We start from the raw sequence: 21,509 nt of genomic DNA, 5'->3' as shown, positions 1-21,509 counted from the left end.
ACTACAACCACCACTATCACCACTACAACCACCACCATCACCACTACAACCACCATCATGACCACAACCACCATCACTACAACCACCACTATCACCAGTACAACCACCATCACCACTACAACCACCACCATCACCACTACAACCACCATCACCACTGCAACCACCACTATCACCACTACAACCACCATCACCACTACAACCACCATCACCACTGCAACCACCACTATCACCACTACAACCACCACTATCACCACTACAACCATCATCACCACTACAACCACCACTATCACTACAACCACCACTATCACCACTACAACCACCACTATCACCCCTACAACCACCATCACCACTACAACCACCATCACCAGTACAACCACCACTATCACCACTACAATCACCATCACCACTACAACCACCACCACCATCACCACTCCCACTACCACCATCACTAGCACTACCGCTACCACTACCACCATCACCACCACCACCAGCACTACCACTACCATCACCATCATGACCACCACCATTGCCACTACCACCATGATTACCACCACTGCCACTACCATCATGACTACCACCATCACCACTACAACTGCCACCGCCATTACCACCATCTCCACTCCCACTGCCACCATCACCACCACCACCAGCACTACCACTACCACCATCATTACCACTACCAGCATGATTACCATCACCGCCACTACCACCACCACCATCACTTCCACTACCACCATCACCAGCACTACCACTACCCCCCATCATAACTACCACCGTCATTACCACTACCAGCATGATTACCACCACCACCACTACCATCACCACCACCACCATCACTTCCACTACCACCACCAGCACTACCACTACCCCCATCATAACTACCACCATCATTACCACTATCAGCATGATTACCACCACTACCACCACCATCATGATCCCCACTATCATGACCACTACCATCATCATCATCATCATCATCGCTATATACTGGTCTACTGGTCTCTGGGGTAAGCACCAGGGAGTCAAAGATGAACCAGTCTTTTTGCCCATTAGAAGTCCACAATCTAGTGGGATATTGACAGGAAAAAAAGCTTAACAAAGTGTTATAAGGGTTACCAGGGCTGGGGCTATGTGCTGAGTTCTGTGAAGGCACAGAGAAGGGAGCAATCAGCTTTGCCTGAGGAAGCTCATTTTCTCTGCAATTGGAAAAGTAGGCAGATGCCTCTCTGCACCTTCACTTAAAGAGAAACTTTAAGAGAAACTCTGAAGCTCTCGCTTCTAGCCTTGGCTTTCCACAGATTTACTAAACATGCCTTTATGTTGTAAGTTCACCATCTAAAACACAGGAATACTTTGAATCCATGGAGCTGCCCTCTGAATTGTTTAAAAGCACATTTGCAGCCAGGCGCGGTGGCTCACACCTGTAATTCCAGCACTTTGGGAGGCCAAGGCGGGCAGATCACCTGAGGTCAGGAGTTCAAGACCAGGCTGGCCAGGCTGGCAGTCATGGCAAAATCCTGTCTCTACTGAAAATATAAAAAATCAGCTAGGCACAGTGGTGCATGTCTGTAGTCCCAGCTACTCGAGAGACTGAGGGAGGAGAATAGCCTGAACCTGCAAGGTAGAGGTTGCAGTGGGTCGAGATCATGCCATTGCACTCCAGCCTGGGCAACAAGAGTGAAACTCCTTCTCAAAAAAAAAAAAAAAAAAAAAAGCACATTTGCAATTTGTCTCGATATCTGTTCTGTGAACTTACATGGTGTTTCATGCTTGCAAATGAGCTGAAGGCAAATTATGTTGTGTTTCAAAGGGGAAATAAAAACTTTTTTGGGGACATCCACACAATGTCATTAATTTATAATGCATAATTTTAGAATTTGTGATAATTTGGGTGGATTGAACTAATGTTTCCCTTTTATATGGGGTGCATTAGCAAACGGTTTGCTCAACTAATTCAAAGCCTCCAGGACCGTGAGAAGAATGTTTACCCACTAGGAAAAGGGCCATCTGTTCTAAGCACTGTAAAGGTTCCATTTACAAAGCTGACTTTCATCTCCTATTCTCTGGCTTACAGAGCCCATTCACATGTATCCTCTCATTTTTATTTGATTTATATGTAAACTATATCAAGACAACTTAAATAGAGGTCAAGGGTGATGTACACATTATTAATATTCTTTAATCTATTCATGAAGATAGGCCTTTTCCCACAAGGACGGTTTTACAGAATTTCTTTGAAAATAGTGAGTTCATTTCAGATACTGTAGGCTATATGGAGTTCCATTAATTCAGACTATTCTGCCCTCTACATTACTATTAATTTTTGTTTTTTTTGTTTTTTTTTTTTTTGTATGTTTGAATCATATAGTAGTTTTTAGCCTGGTGTGATGGGCGATTTTGCTGTCAGGGGCCATTTATAGATCTCTGGAGACCTTTTTGGTCATCACAACTGGGAGAGGGTGCGACTTGCATCTGGTGGACGGAGGCCGACAATGCTGCTGAACATCCTGTAATGCTCATGACACTCCCCACGGCACAGAATCATCCAGCACAAGTGTCAGGAGTGCTGAAAAACCCAGATGTGATCTGTAACTTCATTACTCGATTGTGCCTCCACAGGAGAAGGAGAAGCTGTGGTCAAACGCTGGCCTGGCAGAAAGGATGCCCGTCAAAAGCAAAAGGACATCAGCCCTCACAGGTAACATCTTCAGAAAACTAGATAGTTAACGGATAAAGAAAGTTCTGTTATAAAAGTCCTGTTGTTATTGAAAGAGAGGAAATTGCATGTGCATAAAGCCCTGTGTAGGAAGAAGTGATGTTTTTCTCTTTCTTTTTTTATTATACGTTAAGTTCTGGGATACATGTGCAGAATGTGCAGGTTTGTTTCATAACTATACACATGCCATGGTGGTTTGCTGCACTCATCAACCCTTCATCTACATTAGGTATTTATCCTAATGCTATCCTTCCCCTAGACCTCACACCCTGACAGGCCCCACTGTGTGATGTGTTCTCATCGTTCAGTTCCCACTTATGAGTGAGAACATGCGGTGTTTTGTTTTCTGTTCTTGTGCTGTTTTATTTAAAAAAAAATACTTTTTTTTTGTTTGTTTTTGCTTGTCTGGGTCTCACTAGTTACAAACATGAAAATCTTTTGGAAGCCAATTGGTTATGTTTCCATCTACTTTGTTTTGAAAGCCTTTATCTGCTGATAAAAAGAAACCTGGATAAAGATCCCATTATAGAAAGCCAAAATTATACTGCATTCTCCATTAAAATATTTTGTGTCCTACGGTGGCTTCTAGAGAGATCTACCCAGAAGAATCTGCTCTCCTCTGAGAAAGGAAAGGTTAATAAACTCAACAAGAAAAATGCTGAGAAGACCAATGCCTCTCTGGTTCATAGAAGTTTTGCCATCTTTCATACAGAAAGACAAGACGAAGTAGAAGCTTTTGCTCCAAGAAATTCTGTACAGCCAAGAGATCATATAGATGGAAAAGACATTTCATGCACAGAGAGCCTGAATACACAAGAAAGTGATAGTGCTGAGAATGCTAAACAAGCTACTGTAGATGGAAATCAACAGCAAGTGTCTGAAGAAGAGGAAAATGGGTTTCATTCTAAGGGAGATACTAGAGGAAGAGAAGCCGAGAAGAAAAGAGAACTGGCAACTGCATATGAGACAGTGCTGGACCAACGTCCAATAAATATCGATATGTGTATAAAACTAACAGTGACCAATTCCATGAAAGGTAGGGTTACAGCGTTGCATATCCACAGCGATGCTTCCTGTAGACATATGTGTGCCACTGCAGTCTAAGGCCTTATTAAAAGGATAAATGAAGAGATTTTTTGAAGCAATGATTTATAACTCGGTTTTCCAGCTTATATGAATTTTTCATGGCCACATTTTCTTGCCATTATTTTTTCTTCTTGCCTGTGATATTTTCAGGCATTTTATTACTTTCTATGTTTTCTACCAACTGGTAGACAAAGACGATGATTAATAGTGCCCACAGGAATCAGTATTTTTTTAAAGATCAAGCAAAACATTGTTCTTTTCAGCAATACAGAGCATATCCTTTTTAAGGTCGAGTGATTAGATTTATCTATAAGTTAAAAACCGAAATCTGAAAAAGCTTGCCTACTCTATTATAAATGATAACTTTTTTTAAATCTCCGTAATTCCTTATTAAAAATACTGCTGTACACACAGAGACTGAAACAGGATTAAAGATGAATAACACAAATTGGGTCATGACATTAGAACTTAACATACTGGTGCTTTTTAGGGAAGTGGTTGACACCCAAATCACAGAACCAAGGTCAAAAGCAAAATACAAAGGTCCCCTCGCAGATAAATTGCCTATTTTTCCCAAATATTGTGAGGATTAAGTAAGATGTAGATTACTGAATGACTTTTTTCCTCAACTACAAAGTTTCACATACACATTCAGGTAATATTGTAGCCAATTACAATGAACTACTCTAAGTTATGAGTAGTCACATATGACAATATCTATTTGGAACCAAAAGTATCAAAACACTTGTGTGGTCTTAAAAGGGACTTAAAACATAATTCTTATTTCATTTTTAAATAAGATATCTGAAACCTCATCTTGGAGAAATTTAATTTCCAAGATTTAAGCATAAATACTACTAATTGCTGAGAAAGAAACCTCATCACTGTCAGATGTGTTCAATCAGGTCAAGAGCTGCCGAGAAATGGACGTTAGGCCAATTCTTCCACTGAGAAAGGTTTAGTCTCACTGCTGTTAAGATTCAGAGAGATTATTGTTTATTTTATCGTGCTGTCATTTAATAATTTCTCTCTTCTCTAAAGGAAAGGAAGTGAAAAAATGAAGATCAAATTAGTTAGGTATTCATAAAATGACTGCTTTTATAAGGGCCGGTGGAATAACTTGGGGTCACGATTTGGGCAGCAGGGAGATTCCCTGGGACCCTGGTTATCTACACCTATAGGCTTGATGGGGAGAGCATGCTGCTCCATCTCGTCTCCAAGCACCGAAATGGTCACCTCTATCACGGAACTTGCGTCCTCGTCACCAAAACACTGTTTGAAGAAAGCCTTAGTTCTAAGAATTTTCACCATCTGGAAGTTCTCTTCTTGAAACTTGGAGAGCTGCAATTGGATTTCACCTTCCAGGTGTGTCAGCAGCATAAGGGCCATTTCTACCCCACGCATCCCTGGACGTTCAGCAGTAGGATCCATTTTCTGGAATGTGCACCAAACAGAGTACCTGGGCAGCAGTAAGCGCAGAGTGGCAGAGGAGCGCTTCGTCAAGGAGGACGGCAGAAAGCGCAGAGTAGGTGACGTAGTGGGCGCAGGTGAAGAACACACGTGTCATTAGACACAGGCAGCCGGGCAGGCTGAGGAGCTCCCAGGGCAGATTCCAGGAGCCTGCTGGTGTGAAGACCTCCCGAGGGCAAGATCGCGTGGCCCCATTGGGTAGGAGTTGGCTTTTGTATTGGCCTTTGAAGGCTCTTTAACCTTTTCCAGCAAGCATTTCAGACTAAATTTCATTTAGTCTAACAGCCTGCAGAGGATATAATGCCATTTCGATGCCACTTGTGTATTTAACTCCCTCTTTTTATTAATCTGAAGCAGTGAATGTTATCAAGACGCTTCTCTTGTGACTTCATTTTTCAGCATATTTACGCTGTGAGAGGTGATGTCCATGTCAAATCAGATTCCCAGAGATTTATATTATCTGAATTTCAAAAAATATTAACACTTGCCAGAGTGTTTGGAACAAAAAAAATGCTCAAGAAAAATATGTTAAATAAATTTAGATTTCTTTGGAAGCAAGGCTGTTATTTACTTCTCTTTGTATTCTTATTGTATGCATGTGGTAGCTTCTTAATAAATGAATTAATGGAGAATGAGCGGGTTCATGGCAAGCCAATTTTAACAGTAGTAGTCATGGAAAGGTAAAAGAATACTGGAAAGAATATCCCTGAGTAATTCTGTATGTTAGAGCTGGTGCTGATGTGGGCTAGTGTTTAAACACTTAAGGTGGAAGGGAAGAAAGTGGGAGAAATGTGATCGCTGTTGAGTACACACTTACGTGGTTTTATTGGGTGTTTTATTTCCAGCCAGTCAGAAAAAATTCATCTTTGTGTCTTAAATCTGTCTTAAATAAAGTCTAAAACATTTTGGAAAGTAATATATACTATCAGGCATTTCGATAACATGAAGAAATGTTTCATTTTTCTTTTTTTCTCTCTGCTTTAATTAAAATAACGGGTTATATCGGTATTGCATTTTTAAAAATGGATGAAACAGTTTCTCATGTCTGAACTTGAATGGTCTCAGGCTTGGAAGTATGACCTGTTTGGACTGTGTTGGGTTGGAAATTTTCAACTATTCTGACATTTCTAAAAGTGATACTGAAGATGGTGTAGATAACCATTGAGCCGCCCTGACACACTTCCTCAGAGGGGTCAGATATCACCTCTGTGAGTCACAGCTCATAATCTCAAGTGAGAATTTATAGCCCTGGATCATTAGGAATCAAACAGATGGCTCCTTGTGTTTTCTTATTAAATGAGCATATTTTTACCGTGAGTCCCATACTTGCTGCTGTAACGAGGTCAGACTGCTTGACCGATGGCCCTTCCATTTCTCTTACCTTCTAGTTGATGTCCCGGCCCCTCCTGCCCCCTTCGATCATCGTATTGTGACAGCCAAGCAAGCAGCGGTCAACAGCTTCTATACTGTGAGCAAGACAGAAATCTTAGGAGGGTGAGTAATGCTCAATGTTAACATTCTCTCAACAAAAGAAGAGAGCTTGCAAAGACACGGGGCGGACGACTTTGTAAATGTCTGCCTATCTTGACCCGACAACTAGCAACGTTAGAAACAAACATTTTAAGAAACTGTAACCATTTCTGAAAATTGTCACTGCTGCCAGAAAGGCTGATGTAGTGACTAAACTCCACATTTATTATCTGCTTTACTTCCCATGTTGTAATGTCTAAAAGAAAGAAAAACCCATTGTGAGTCACCAGAAGGTTGACCAGCTATCCAAAGCGCATAGTGTAGCCTCCAGGAGACAGAACACAGAAATGAGTCAACAGCGTGTCATTCTCGTGGCCTGTATTAGGTCTTTCTGTCATTGCTGCTGGTTTTTCATTTATGTTGTTACTGTATTAATTGCTATTATCCATTTCAATTGATTACTTTGCTCAGCAAATAAATTATTTTAGGGACACCTAAATGCACACTGTCCCTAAGGAAGGAAGATTAAAATCCATCAGGGACCAGCTTCATGCTGGGGGTGGGGAGAGAGTGTTCTTTCTTCTGCTGCTTCTTTCACAATCCCCCTATGATATCTTGTAACTCAAAGTCTAAATTACAACGTTTGCTGCCATGAGCATGTCTGTGTAAAATAGGAAGAGGAAAGCAGAACATTTGTACGCGTACATACAATATTTACTCACCAACACAAAGGAAGCATGCATCGCCACTGCAGTTCAGGCTTCTGCTAGTCTTCAGGGAGTCACTGATATTGTGAAGTCCCTTCTTCCTCTTCCACCCTCTGCCGTATGGAACCACCTGGACTTTTCCTTCCTGAGCTGGCTGATCTTGGAGAATGCCCCATGAGACTGCGGGGATGGGCTGAGGGAGAAATAGGAATTCCACAGCACGAAGTGGTGCCATGGAGGCCTGAGGGATTTGAGTCTTCAGGGACTTCAGTGGCAAGCCAGCAACTATTTCTCTAACCGAGAATAGTTATTTGCAGAAGAAGCTTTGAAATAATTCCCAGGGTTTGTGCTGTTTTTTTGGTCAAGGTTTGTCAGTGGCTCCTTGAAATTTCTTTTCTGTCTCTTTGGGCACCATGGAATCTTCCCTTTGGTACCATAGTCTAGACCAGCTGCCCATCAACCCTTGTTATGGGCTTTACCAAAATTGGCAGCCATAATTCACTCAGCAAATAAGTTAAAGGAGCATGATGAAATGTGCGTGGATGCCTTCAAAATGCAGACGTCACCAGTGCTGCATCTCCTTTTTAGGGGGAGGAGGTTCACGATGCAGCAGCCCCTGAGTTTTCCTGGGGGTTAATCTCCTGCCCTGTGGCTTCGAGGGTCTCTAACATCCCTGCTTGCCATGTTCAGTGAGCATAAGGTTATCACCGTCTTGTCGAGCCAGCATGAATCCTGGGAGTTGGCCTCAACCTTCCGGGCCTTGGAGAATAAATCACGGGAAACAGCCAGAGGGTTGAGGGAGCTGGGAAGTCAGACAGTGATGGCCCCCACTGCTGGCTCAGGAGGTTCTGGGGCCATTGCTAGTGAAGGGGAAAAAACATTTTTATAAGAGCCACTGAAGAGGTGGCTGGGGCTGTGTCCATGTGTTCCCATAGAGACCCCAACTGGAACAGAGGTTGGAATTGAAGTCACCCTATGGCTATGTTTACAGTAATCCTGTGTCATTCTCCAAGATCCATCTGCTTCTGTGCTGGGTGTGCAGCCCCACAATGGGATGCGGTGGCTGCCAGTGGCCCTGTGTCTGCCCAGCGTTGCCATGAACTTCATTGTTGAAGTCCTTGGCCTTGTCACAGGGCTCGCCTTGGGTTCACTGTGTTGCTAGGGAAGCCGTTCCTCACTCCCTACTGTGACAGCCACCATTGCAGAGCAGGGACACATGTTCTAGCTTATTTTGCTAAATAAGAAATCAAAGTAAGCAAATTAAATTTAAAACCGCTCACAAGTGTGCACATCTGTACGTGATTACATAGGTAAGAAGCTGTCTTATGTTTACATTCAAGCTCATAGGTGCCTGAGCAACATGTAGTCTTGACTATATGGAGATATATGCAGTATAATTACATATGCAGTTTCCAAAAATAATTTCATATATCTGAAGGTAGGCTCTTGTTCATATGCCAACAAAGCCCAGCTTATCACATTCATATGTATTCAGAAAGATTCTGCATGGTCTGTAAAGGTGGTTCTCAAATGTTAGGGTGCATATCAGTCACCCAAGAAATGGGCTGAAATGTAGATTCTGGGGCCTCCCCCTGGATTTCTGCCTCAGGAGGTTTGGGGCAGGGCCCAGAAACCTGCATTCTAATGCAAGTGACCCACAGACCACACCTTGACAAATGCTGCCTAGGAGTTTATTGAACAAGGTTGATGCACTCATAGGTCTGCTCATTCAGACTCAGGAGAAATGCTGGGGCCACTGTGTCCTGTCTACTTGGTAGCTGACCACAGGGCCTCATGCTGTGCGACTTCCTTTTTTTTTGGCAGAGGGCGTTTCGGCCAGGTTCACAAGTGTGAGGAGACAGCCACAGGTCTGAAGCTGGCAGCCAAAATCATCAAGACCAGAGGCATGAAGGACAAGGTACAGCCTGTGGGAGGCAGCTCCTCCCTCCCCGCCCTGTCTTGACCACACTAATGCACTGTTTCCTGCTTCTCAGGAGGAGGTGAAGAATGAGATTAGCGTCATGAACCAGCTGGACCATGCGAACCTCATCCAGCTCTACGATGCCTTCGAGTCTAAGAATGACATTGTCCTGGTCATGGAGTAGTACGTATCCTCCCTGCTCCCTCCCTGGCCTCCCCAACAGCACACTTGACCATGACTGTGCGCCAGCAGCTCCGTCCTGCTCTAGCGGGAACAGAACCAAGCTTGCCCCTGCAGATTCTGATTCCCTCGGATCACACAATCACATCAGTTCTACAAGGGAAACTACTTGGAATTACGCATCTCAATTATAGGATTTTATTGCTAAGAAATAGTGGGGCCAAGTAGATCCAGCTTTGTGTATAAACTGTTCATCAAACACCAAGCTTAACTATTAGCCAGGGCGACCTGAGGAAAGTGGTTTTTGAGCTACGTCTTTCTTTCAACATATTCACTAATACAAAGTTCATGTCAAAAACTGTTGATGATTAGGGCTAAGAAGCTTCCATTTAAATTCACCTTTATAAAAGCCTAAGGACTGGTTAGTTAGAAACTGGGTACAGTCATTACTTGGTATCTGAGAGGGATTGGTCCCAGGACCCTCACAAATACAAAAACCAGAGGCCACTCAAGTTCCTGATATAAAATGGCATAGTCTTTTGCATCTAACCTATGCCCATCCTCCTGAGTTCTTTGAATCAACTCTAGACTACTTATAATACTTGATACACTGTAAATGCCATGTAAACAGTCATTATATTGTATTTTTAAAATTTTGTATTATTTTTGTTGTTGTATTGTCAATTTTTATTGTTTTTTGGTCAAACATTTCAATCTGCGATTGTTTGAACCTGTGATTACAGAACCCACTAATAGGGAGAGCTGACTGCATTTCCAACACTGAATCGATATTGTGATTCCGTTTTGTTTTCCATTCTGCAAGAAGGCATTTTGAATAAAAAGTATAGTATCGTGGTCCTCCCTTATCCACACTGTCACTTTCCATCGTCTCAGTTACCCGAGGCCCCAAAATATTAAGTGGAAAATTCCAGAAGTAAACAATCAACAGGTTTTAAATTGCACACTGTTCTGAGTAGCCTGATGAAATCTCCCACCATCCCGCTCAGTCCCACCCAGGACGTGAATCATCCCTTTGTCCAGCGTCTCCACCACTCCCTGCGGTTAGTCACTTAGTAGCCAGCTGGGTCATCAGATGGACTGTGGCGGTATCGCAGGGCTTGTGTTCACGGAACTCTCATTTTACTTCATAATGGCTCGAAAGCACAAGAGTAGTGAAGCTGGCATATTGTTATAATTGTTCACTTTTCCCTTAGTTATTGTTGTTAATTGCTTACTGTGCTTAATTTGTGAATTAAACTTTATCGGAGGTATGTATCTATAGGAAATAACATAGTATATACAGGGTTCAGTACTATCCACAGTTTCAGGCAAACACGGAGGGTCTTAGAACGTGTCCCTGAGGATAAGGGAAATTACTGTGTCTAGCACCAGACACATAGAAGCACTTTATCACTGAATTCAGTCTGGAGACTTAGAGGGCTGAGACTCTGACCACCTTCAGTCAGGGCTTGGAGTTCCCCTCCCAGAGTTCTTAGGGTCCTCTTTCTCGTCAACATCTTTAGAGCATGATACATGTGGGCTCACCCTAGAGCTGAAGACATTGGATAAATGGGCTTTGAGGACCAGGTGTGGTGGCTCACTCCTGTAATCCCAGCAGATTGGGAGGCCAAGGGGGGCGGATCACTTGAGATCAGGAGTTCAAGACCAGCCTGGCCAATGTGGTGAAACCCCATCTCTACTAAAAGTACTAAAATTAGCTGGGCGTGGTGGCACGTGCCTGTAATCCCAGCTACTTGGGAGACTGAGGCACGAGAATCGCTTGAATCTGGGAGGCAGAGGTTGCAGTGAGCCAAGATCCCACCACTGCACTCTGTCTAGGTGACACTCCATCTCAAAAAAAAAAAAAAACACTAAAAAGTTGGCGGTGGGGGGGCTTTGAGGATTTCCATTTGCAAGATTGAAGGTATACAAAATACAGGCCTTCAAGATAAGAATCATCTAAGTAAGATAGCAAAGAAGGCAGAGAAATAACTGCACATACACTTTTCAGAAGAGGTAGCAGAACTTGAACAATGAGTTGCTACGAGAAAGGCGCATGGTGATTGGAAAATCAGGACTGAGGGCTTTGCTCCTCTTCCCTCTGCAGTGTGGATGGTGGGGAGCTGTTTGACCGCATCATTGATGAGAACTACAATTTGACGGAGCTTGATACCATCCTGTTCATGAAGCAAATATGTGAGGGGATAAGGCACATGCATCAGATGTACATTCTCCACTTGGACCTGAAGGTAGAGCGTGTTTTGTATCTCGTGAGACCTAAGCCCTTCCCACCCCTTGCTCAGTGGGCCCTGTCTGCTATTACACATCAGCTGGGGAAATTGGTACAGTCATTTCAGAAATAAATAAACATCTGGATTGTTACCCTCATCTCCTTATTCTCAGCTCTGTCACCCTCTAATATTTGCACGTTCCATCTTTGGGGCTAATATTCGGATTCTTGTAACTTGCCTGTTTTAAGGAAATCTATATGGCAATGGTTTCCCTGAAAGTTTAGAATTAAAACAGTCATCACCACCACCACCACCACTTGTCCAGATGAGAGGGATACCACATGGATCCCTCTCGTCTGGACAAGTAGGTGGGAGGATTTTAGCTAACTCAGAATTCCCTAAGTAGGAGCCAGCCTTTCTAGGTCTCCAAGAATTGCTGGCAGCTCCTTGAATCAATCAGGTAGCTCTGGACTTTGGGACTTGTTTTTCTGTGGGTTTGCTGCACCATGGAATAGAATCCTATGGAGAATGGAGCAGAGGACAGTCAGAAGGATGGGGCTGAAATGCTAAGGAGCAGGGAGGATGGGGCGGGCACCCCACTGCAAATGGTGGAAAACACACAGGATAAGCCAAGCCGCCTTTCTCTATCCTCCTATTGATTGCCTCTTCCCTCCTTACCTCTCTCACTAAGAAGTTCCTAGAATCGGACTGTACATAGTCTTAGTTACAACCAGTAAAAGACCTAGGCCCAATAACCCTGATCAAGTCTCATATTGGGACTAAGTACCCGTAAAGTACATCTTGTGCTGCTCGGTCATTTTCTCATTTCCCTGTTTGCACAGCGTGACAGTGAGATAAAATATATATTCTATATAACATCCCATCTATTGCAAGTCACTTGGGATTGCATAGCAAAATAAATTTAGCCTCCTTAAATAGGTTTCCATGGGCCTCTCTTCCTATAACTTGGCTTCCCTCACTGTCTTGATTTATGTGCCTTGCCTTTCCCATTCACTTTTGAGCAGGAGAAGTGCAGGAGGAAGTGGTTTATAAAATGACACAGTCCGAGGTTAAAAATCATTAGCAAAACCCTCACTATGAACTGAGTTTGATAATGCATGCTTTCATGGAGCATTTTCATTGAATGTAGATATTCTGCAGATATTCCTACAGGGATTTGATTGGCAACTGGAACTAGGAGCGAACCTATTGTAAGTCAAATGACTCCATATGGGGCTTCATAACATTGATTGAGGACTTGCAGTGGGCAATTTTAGTTATGGCTTGGATGCAAAGATCATAATAAAGGTGACAGCTGGATGGGTTATTAAGGAGCTGCTTTTCTGAAAGCTTCTTGGAAGGAAAAGGGCCAAGAATATTGAGCATTTGTCACTATGTGGGGGAGATTATAGGTGACTTACAAACAGTCTGCTTTATATTTTTCTGTTTTGCAAATTTTATCCAGTGAACATTCTTTAATTTTATAATCATAAAAAGGCTAACTTTTGAAATGCCTTCAAAGCAGTTTCTCTGTATTCTGCAAACTTTTTGACGCCACAATACTCCTTCACAATTGGACAGCTTTATACATGATCAATCAGTTATCAAAGCATGAAACCAAACGTGTTACTTAGCACCCCCTTCTCTATAATGATTTTTACTCACAGACATCTGTTTTAGTGATATTTTAGAAAAGCACTTCCAAAGATATTCTACCCAACCAAATGGACTATTGAATATTGATAAGGAGACACTATGTCATTTCATAATGTGTTTCTGAATTTCTGATCCCATTGGAACCTCTTCTCCACCCAGACAGGTCGGGGAGCAGGAGCTTGATCCCACTAAAGGCTGAGGAATGGGATTCTGGGCATTCAGCTTCTGGGCTGGTGGCCTCTAGCTTGTAAAGAAGCATTGGGACTGGAATGTGAGGGTTCTTGACTCTTCAAAAACTTTTTTTCTCTTTTATAAATAGCCTTGGCTTTAAATCAAATCCCTTACTTTCCTCGGACCTCTGTTTTTCTACCCCAAAAAACATTAGGTGCACTTGTAAGACATTCTGTAATCACTGAGTAGCTGCGCTGCAACCTCCTTTTCTCCCCAGACACCCCAAGACCGTCAGGTTAGCAGGGTAAGGTCTTACCAGCGCCTAGCTCCAAGGGCACACTTAGTCAGGGATTTTAGGCATTGAGACCAAACTCAGCAAAACCTCGGAGCTGCTGAGACCGAAGAATGACTGGAGAGAAAAGCTCTCCTCTGCCGCGCGACTTTCCCATAGGCGTTGAGCAAAGGGAAGCTCTGGAGGCCGGAACGTTCACATTGCAGTGCATGTTCAGTGTGGCTGTTTCAACAGATCAGGTCAATTCTCTTGGAACTCATAAATCTTAAGAAAAATATTTCTCCAAGAAGGGGAAATTCATACTGAATAATTTAGAGGGGCAGATGTCCGGCCTGAGCGGGCCTCCACCAGTGCATTTGGGAAGGACTGAAGCGGCCTCCTCTTCTTGCTCCCCTCAAGGCCTCTGCCTGAACTCAGGCATTATGGTGAACTGTGAAGCCGTGGAGAGGACAGGCTGGATAATGCAGGGCTGGCAGGATACCCGCAACCTCATCCACCACATAATTAAAGGAGAAAATACCCACACGGACAAGCCCGCCCCGAAGTGAAAAGCCTGATATGTTTTTTCTGAGCATCGTTGTATTTTTAGTTGTGGTTCAAGGACAATTTGAGTGAATGATGGTTGTTTTCATTGCTAATGTGTCTCTTTCTCCTGGCAGCCTGAGAATATCCTGTGTGTGAATCGGGATGCTAAGCAAATAAAAATTATTGATTTTGGATTGGCCAGAAGGTACGTCTATTTGGACACAGATGTACGAATGGAGTTGGGGGACACGATGGGTGCCCTGTCTTTGCAAACATATATCTGATCTGCTCCTTGATTTTGTGATCTCGTTTATAATTAATTTAACAAAAATTATGTTTGGCCTTAACTTGCTAAATTTGAGATTTGAATGTTTAGAAGTTTCTACAATGCATGCAATAAAAAGTATAAAAAATTAACACCTAATACAGTGAAGTTTATTAAGTTAGAAGCCATTAATTTAGCATTTGCAAGAGTTTGTGCTCATTGTTCATATTTGTTCCATCTGTACAGAGAAGATTTACTTTAAAAATATTAACAACGTAAACACGATTGTGAAGGGTTCTGGCACATAAAAGCTTCTTCAGGGAACAAAGTGTTTACGTGGACAAGTTAACAATTCAGCACATTAACGATGCGTATAAAATGGATGTTGTAAATTACTGCAGCACTCTGTTTATTCATTAATACGGCTTTATTGGAGTCATCCCCTGTCAATGACTGTATCAGTTTTCCTCTTGTCATCTTCTATAATTCACATGTTCTAATTATTCACAGTAGCTTCTCCCACAACTGGTTCAGCTTTTTAAGGTTTTCTAGTATGAATTTTGACTTTAAAATTTTCTGGGGCCCCTTTACAAGTTTTTGACACTCTTGCTTAATGGCTTGATTTCCTTTAATGTTTATTTATTTGAGGTTTGCTGTATGGCTGAAGTTATTTTGTCTCATAGACTGCATCATTTCAATGTTCATGATTTTTGATTGACACTTCCATCCTTCCATTTTGTCTCTTAAATTCCAGATACAAACCCAGAGAGAAGCTGAAGGTGAACTTTGGAACCCCAGAATTTCTCGCCCCTGAAGTTGTGAACTATGATTTTGTTTCCTTTCCGACGGACATGTGGAGTGTGGGGGTCATCGCCTATATGCTGTGAGCAGCTCTCCTCTCTCTCTTACCCTTTGCCAACTTCATCCATATTTTCTGAGGTTTTGCAATTTGATCTCCTAAATGACTCAGGCTAGTCTCACCCCTCAGAGGTGACATGCCTGGCGTTTGCCATCTGACCATGTAGTAGCACTTTGCAAGCTATAAGGTACTTTAAAGAGGAAACTGCACTATTCTTTGAGATTCATATTCTGTTGTTGTTGCTGTCTTTTTTCTTTTTTTCTTGAGAGGGAGTCTCGCTCTGTCACCCAGGCTGGAGTGCAGTGGTGCAATCTCGGCTCACTGCAACCTCCACCTCCTGGGTTCAAGCGATTCTTCTACCTTAGCCTCCCGAGTAGCTGAGATTACAGGCACCTGCCACTGCGCTCGGCTAATTTTTGTATTTTTAGTAGTTATGGGGTTTCACCATCTTGGCCAGCTGATCTTGAACTCCTGACCTCATGATCCACCCACCTCGGCCTCCCAAAGTGCTGGGATTACAGGTATGAGCCACTGGGCCCGGCCTTTGCTGCTGTCTTTATTGCCGCAGTTGTTGAATTAGGAGTTGGGTGGAGGTGGCAAGCATTTTCTTGATTGCAATAATATATTATAAAATTACACTTCAGGATTAGGTTGTTTTCCTTCTCTCACTTTTAAACGGCAGAACCGAAAAAGCAACCTGTATGGAAAGGGGTTGAGGCTGTTTAAAAAATACTCACTCTGGACCCTATGTCCTCCAGACTTAGCGGTTTGTCCCCTTTCCTGGGTGACAATGATGCTGAGACTCTGAACAACATCCTGGCCTGCAGGTGGGACTTAGAGGATGAAGAATTTCAGCACATTTCAGACGAGGCCAAGGAGTTCATCTCTAAGCTTCTGATTAAGGAGAAGAGGTAATCCAAGTTCTGCCTGTGCTCTGGGCAAAGTAGGGACAATCAGGAAGCAGTGGGCACCACCAGGCCTGTTAGAATTCATTCCCTGATGAATCCGTGATGCTTGAGCAAAGTTGTAGATAGAATGATGTTTGAGCCTCTTGACCCAATCTACTGAGATCTGGGGCTTCTTTGGTCATGAAGCTACACAAACCTTTCTCCTGCCATTCACCATGCAGCTGTACAAGTCATGGGCTCCTGCTGGGCCTCAGCTGACTCATTGTCAAAATTGGGAGAAGTTGTTTCTAGGATTCCTTTCACCTCTACAAAGCTGTATATGGTTCTGTGTAGCTGAATCTTTTAGGTACAATTTCATTTGAGAACCTACTACGGGCCAGATCATGCCAAGTGCTTTGTAGACATTATCTCTTTTAACGACCACCACACCCCCAACTCCATGAGGCAGAGATGAGGTAGAAGATCCCAAGAGGTTTGGTCCGTGATCACACCGCTAGTAATTGGCGGAACGGAGGCTCAAGCAAGTAGTTCTCCTTCCTCCAAGGCTACACACTTGGCTGTTACTTATTACATGGCCCTCTATTTTCTGTCACGCTAAAACCACATTAATTCAATATTCAGTGGATGAAAAAGAGTAACGTTGAAATACAAGGATCTGCATTTTAGAATCATAGAGGGAGAAGGGCATTGTGATTTTAACCCATCAAACACGCTGTTTCAGATGGCTTTATAACTGAACCATGTAACGATTGAAGCAGTTGAGATTTTCAGGGCCAACAGCACTTGCTTTATCATTTTATTATCTTTACGGCTTTAAAGTCATTAATACACATGGCCAGGAATCAGTAGGTAGGGGGGTGTCACAGGGAGTGGGGAAACAGTGTGGGCAGTGGGTGTGGCACAGAGACTGGCAGGAGTTGCTTTCATTTAAGTGTTGATCACCTACTGTGTGCCAGGAAATGCATCGTGTGCTAAAGAATAGATGCATAAATCCAGTTCCTGCCTTTAGTAACTCACCATCTAATCAAAGAGATAAGGCATTTTTTATTTTATTATTTTTTGAGGTATTTTTTAAAAAGATATAATAAAATGTAATAAAACTGAGTCTCAGAGGATGAGGAGAACCTAGCCAGGTTAAGAATATCAGTACAACAGGAGGGACAATTCACAAATAGTGGATTAATAATAATAATAACCTTGGCTGTCATTGTGCCTTTCTGTCAAGGCACAATATAGCCAAGGTTGTTATTATTGACACATTACCCTACCCAAGGCAGTGAATAGATGAAAACTGTAAACCCTATCAAATCTTTGGAAGATGAGAAATCCATATTTACTGTGAACCTGTTTTACATGTGTACTTTCACGTGTTATCTTATTTGGCTTCTGGATAATCCTGTGGTCTGTGGAGACCATCATTTTACAGATGGGGAAACTGAGGCTTAGAGCAGTGCCACAGTCACATGGCCAGCTCCGAGCAGATACAGAGGCGGGCCCAGTAGGCTCTAGTGCCACTCATCCTTTCAGTCTGGGTGCTTCATTAATGCCCAAGGAGCATCAGATACACATTTGGGCCAATGGCAACTGGCTTAGAATTCCAGTCAATGCTTGGATGAAACGAAAGCCAAAAGCCAAACTCCACTATCAAAGAATGAATTTCTGGGGTACAAAAGTAAACTTGAAATGTTATTCAAAGTTTAATCATTAGTACAATGTTATTGTTAACTTTTTAATAGCCAGATTTAAAAAGCTCGACACTAGAGTACAGAATCATTGTTTTTCACCTTGGTCAGCCATTGGAAGGCTCTGGAGGTCCAGTACTGAAAATTTATGATACTAAGCAGAGCCACACTTCCACCTGAGGTTGGTGGCACTCAATAGGTTTTTAAAAATTACCTCTGCCTGTTTTGGGCACTATAATGGTGATGTTCTCACCAAGTTCACTGACCGTAATACTTATCTCCTCTTCAAATCTGATACTTAAAGACTTTGGTATCTGATGAAGTGATTGCATTGAAGCGATCCTACAAATTGAAGCTTTCGTGCTGCTTGAAACTAATTCTTTGCCTTCAGATTGTTGCATTCACTTACAGTTTTTATTCTGAGAGGTTATTTGTTTTAATGTGATAAATGTTAGCACATCAAACAAATTTATAGCACTTAGAATTCAAATATAATAAATCAATATTATTCTTTCTCATATTATTTTCCAAAATTGTATAAACCTTTGCTAGCTCCAAAAGGATATTGTTTCTTCATAAAAGTTTCTAATGGTCCTTCTCTTCATAATTACATTAACTCTATTTACCTACAAAAGTTAGTAATATTTATTATTCAGAAGTTTTAATACATAAATTGCTTTGGCAATCATCAGGAATCATTGTAGCATTTCATTCTTATAATAGTAAATATATATTTATTTTTCAACTGACTGATAGGAGTTCACTTTACTAAGCTCAGATGTTATATCACAGAAATGGTTATATTTGACAGTAAGTGTTCAGTTATTAAGAAGAATTTTGATTATTGTCTTTACTAATGTTATCCTGATTGGCTCTGATAGTCACCTATGCCATCGTCGACAGCATACAATTCAAGAGAAGGCAGAATTGACCATGAGTTTGGCATCCGGCCATCTGGTCTCCCAAAGGCAGAGGCTGGAGCTGAAATTGAACAGCAGAGACAGACCTCCTTCGGCGTATTTCTACTAATTACCTTCTGAATTTCCCTCTAGTTGGCGAATAAGTGCAAGCGAAGCTCTCAAGCACCCCTGGTTGTCAGACCACAAGCTCCACTCCAGACTCAATGCCCAGGTGACCATGGCTTCTTGCTCTTCCTCTTCTTCTCCTGTCTGTCTGTCTTTTGAAGATCAGATGCTAGAGTTATCTTAACCTTAAATGAGGTTCTTTCTCATTCCTTTTCTTGTAGACTGCAAATCTTGTGCCGGTATTAAATTACTTAAAATGCCTTTTTAATTTTTTAAAAAATTTTATTTATTTTATTTTTATTTTTATTTTTTGGAGATGGAGTCTTGCTCTGGATTCTCACCCAGGCTGGAATGCAGTGGCGAAATCTCTGCTCACTGTGACCTCCGCCTCCCAGGTTCAAACGATTCTGTTGCCTCAGCCTCCAGAGTAGCTGGGACTACAGGCGCGTGCCACCGCGCGCAGCTAGTTTTTTGTATTTTTAGTAGAGATGGGCTTTCACGGTGTTAGCCAAGATGGTCTCAGTCTCCTGACCTTGTGATCCGCCCACCTCGGCCTCCCAAAGTGCTGGGATTACAGGTGTGAGCCACTGCGCCCAGCCAAAATGCTTTTTAAAAAAATTTTTTTTTGACATGGAGTTTTACTCTTGTTGCCCAAGCTAGAGTACGGTGGCACAATCTTGGCTCACTGCAACCTCCAACTCCCGGGTTCAAGCGATTCTCCTGCCTCAGTCTTTCAAGTAGCTGGGATTACAGGCATGTGCCACCATGCCCAGCTAATTTTATAGTTTCAGTAGAGACGGTTTCACCATGTTGGTCAGGCTGGTCTCAAACTCCTGACCTCGTGATTCACCCACCTCAGCCTCCCAAAGTGCTGGGATTACAGGTATGAGCCACTGCACCCGGCCTTAAAATGCTTTTCTGAGCAATTCGCATTTTAAAAATAATGTATTTGTTGTTTAATAAAGTATTTTCACCATAACTGTTTATTATTAAATTATTATATCCATTATAAAATGAATTACTTCATTGTCTTATGTGCACATACATACACAGATATAACCTATAAACATATAAAGTTCTGGACAATATACAGTAATGTCCATTCAGGAGAACTATGCCTCCTTTAAATGGAATTCAGAATTCTAAATTCTGTGCTTACCTGGTTTGGTCTGACTGGGCACCAAATCTTAACTCTAATACTCTGCTTGTTCCAGCTATCTATACAAGTCTATGTGTAGGAGACTCTTGGACTACAGACTGAATATTGGGAATAAGCAAGCCCTCACTCTGTAGTAACTTCTTACAATGAAATCTCCATCTACTCTCATTGCCTTGATTACCAGATGTTTATATTCCAACTTCCTCATCTGACTCTTTGGCGCAGATCTCCTTCCTCAGTTGCAGATCCATATGTCCTCCTGTGTACTAGATGTTTCCACCTGGATCTTCCCATCCCTAAACTGATCTCATCTCCCTGAACCTTGCCTCACCGTCAGTGACCCTCCTAGGGAAGGATGTCCAGGAAGCGGCCTCAGCCAGGCCCGGGCATCTTCTTTGTTTCCTTCCTCTCCCTCGATCCCCCATCGCATGTTTAATTTACATCCATGTTCTGTACCTGATACCCCTACTTACCTCTGGAATCTGTCTATTTCTTTCCATTCCCGTGGTTACCGCAGCCTGGGACATGCCTCCCCTGAGTGACTGCAGCCTCCTAACTGGCTTCTCTGCCTCCTTCATGTTGTCTCCATCCAAATAATTGTGGATTATATAATTAACACAGAAACAGATGTGTAATGCCCAAGTAACTTACTAAACACCTTGGGTGTTCAACTGGTAAGATGCACTACAGGCAAGATGCCATGCAAGCCTTTGGGCTCACCAGGGACCTGTCTGACATGCCCATCAGTTAGGGTGGCTGGTGCCCTGCCCTGGCATAGCATGGGTTTGATACATTTTTGTTTCTTCCACCTTTGCTCCTCATCCTCTCCATTTCCTGAGGTTTTCGAATGGAACTTTTTCACTGACCAACAAACCTTGGAATGACTATGCCTTAGGTACTCACTTTTTCCACATCCAGTTTTTATTGAAATTAACTTTACTTCTAAATTCAGCATCGGCACTAAGTTTTATTTGTGTCTGAATATACCTTTCCTTGATAATTGGTACTGATGTCAAATAAAAATAGACTTATTACCTAGTGGGTACCTCACCCAGACTACATAAACTGCTTATTAGGGTTACCAACCTATTTTGAGCCAATTTTCCACCAATGTATTTTTATCCAAGCTTATTGGTCTCCAAATACACTTTGACATGGCAGGACAGTATAGAAACCACGGCAGATA

General features: G+C 42.4%; 1 protein-coding gene across 6 annotated transcripts in view; it reads left to right on the top strand.

Annotated features, from left to right (window-relative positions):
• The window catches only part of MYLK4 (myosin light chain kinase family member 4), a 112,101-nt gene that overhangs the window by 81,169 nt on the left and 9,423 nt on the right, over positions 1–21,509 (top strand). For all 6 annotated transcript variants that reach the window (XM_012464872.3, XM_012464871.3, XM_012464870.3 and 3 more), the window contains 9 exons: positions 2,620–2,698; positions 6,661–6,766; positions 9,274–9,367; positions 9,444–9,553; positions 11,658–11,799; positions 14,560–14,630; positions 15,445–15,573; positions 16,308–16,460; positions 19,192–19,270. In XM_012464872.3, coding sequence (XP_012320295.2) covers positions 2,620–2,698; positions 6,661–6,766; positions 9,274–9,367; positions 9,444–9,553; positions 11,658–11,799; positions 14,560–14,630; positions 15,445–15,573; positions 16,308–16,460; positions 19,192–19,270 — 963 coding nt within the window. The remainder of the gene's footprint in view (positions 1–2,619; positions 2,699–6,660; positions 6,767–9,273; positions 9,368–9,443; positions 9,554–11,657; positions 11,800–14,559; positions 14,631–15,444; positions 15,574–16,307; positions 16,461–19,191; positions 19,271–21,509) is intronic.

Source organism: Aotus nancymaae, unplaced genomic scaffold (genome assembly GCF_030222135.1).
Source record: "Aotus nancymaae isolate 86718 unplaced genomic scaffold, 86718_ANA_hifiasm-v0.15.2.pri h1tg000051l, whole genome shotgun sequence".
In the NCBI taxonomy this organism is placed as follows: domain Eukaryota; kingdom Metazoa; phylum Chordata; class Mammalia; order Primates; family Aotidae; genus Aotus; species Aotus nancymaae.
Note: the sequence above shows the minus strand (reverse complement) of the source record. Positions and strands in the feature narration are given on the sequence as shown.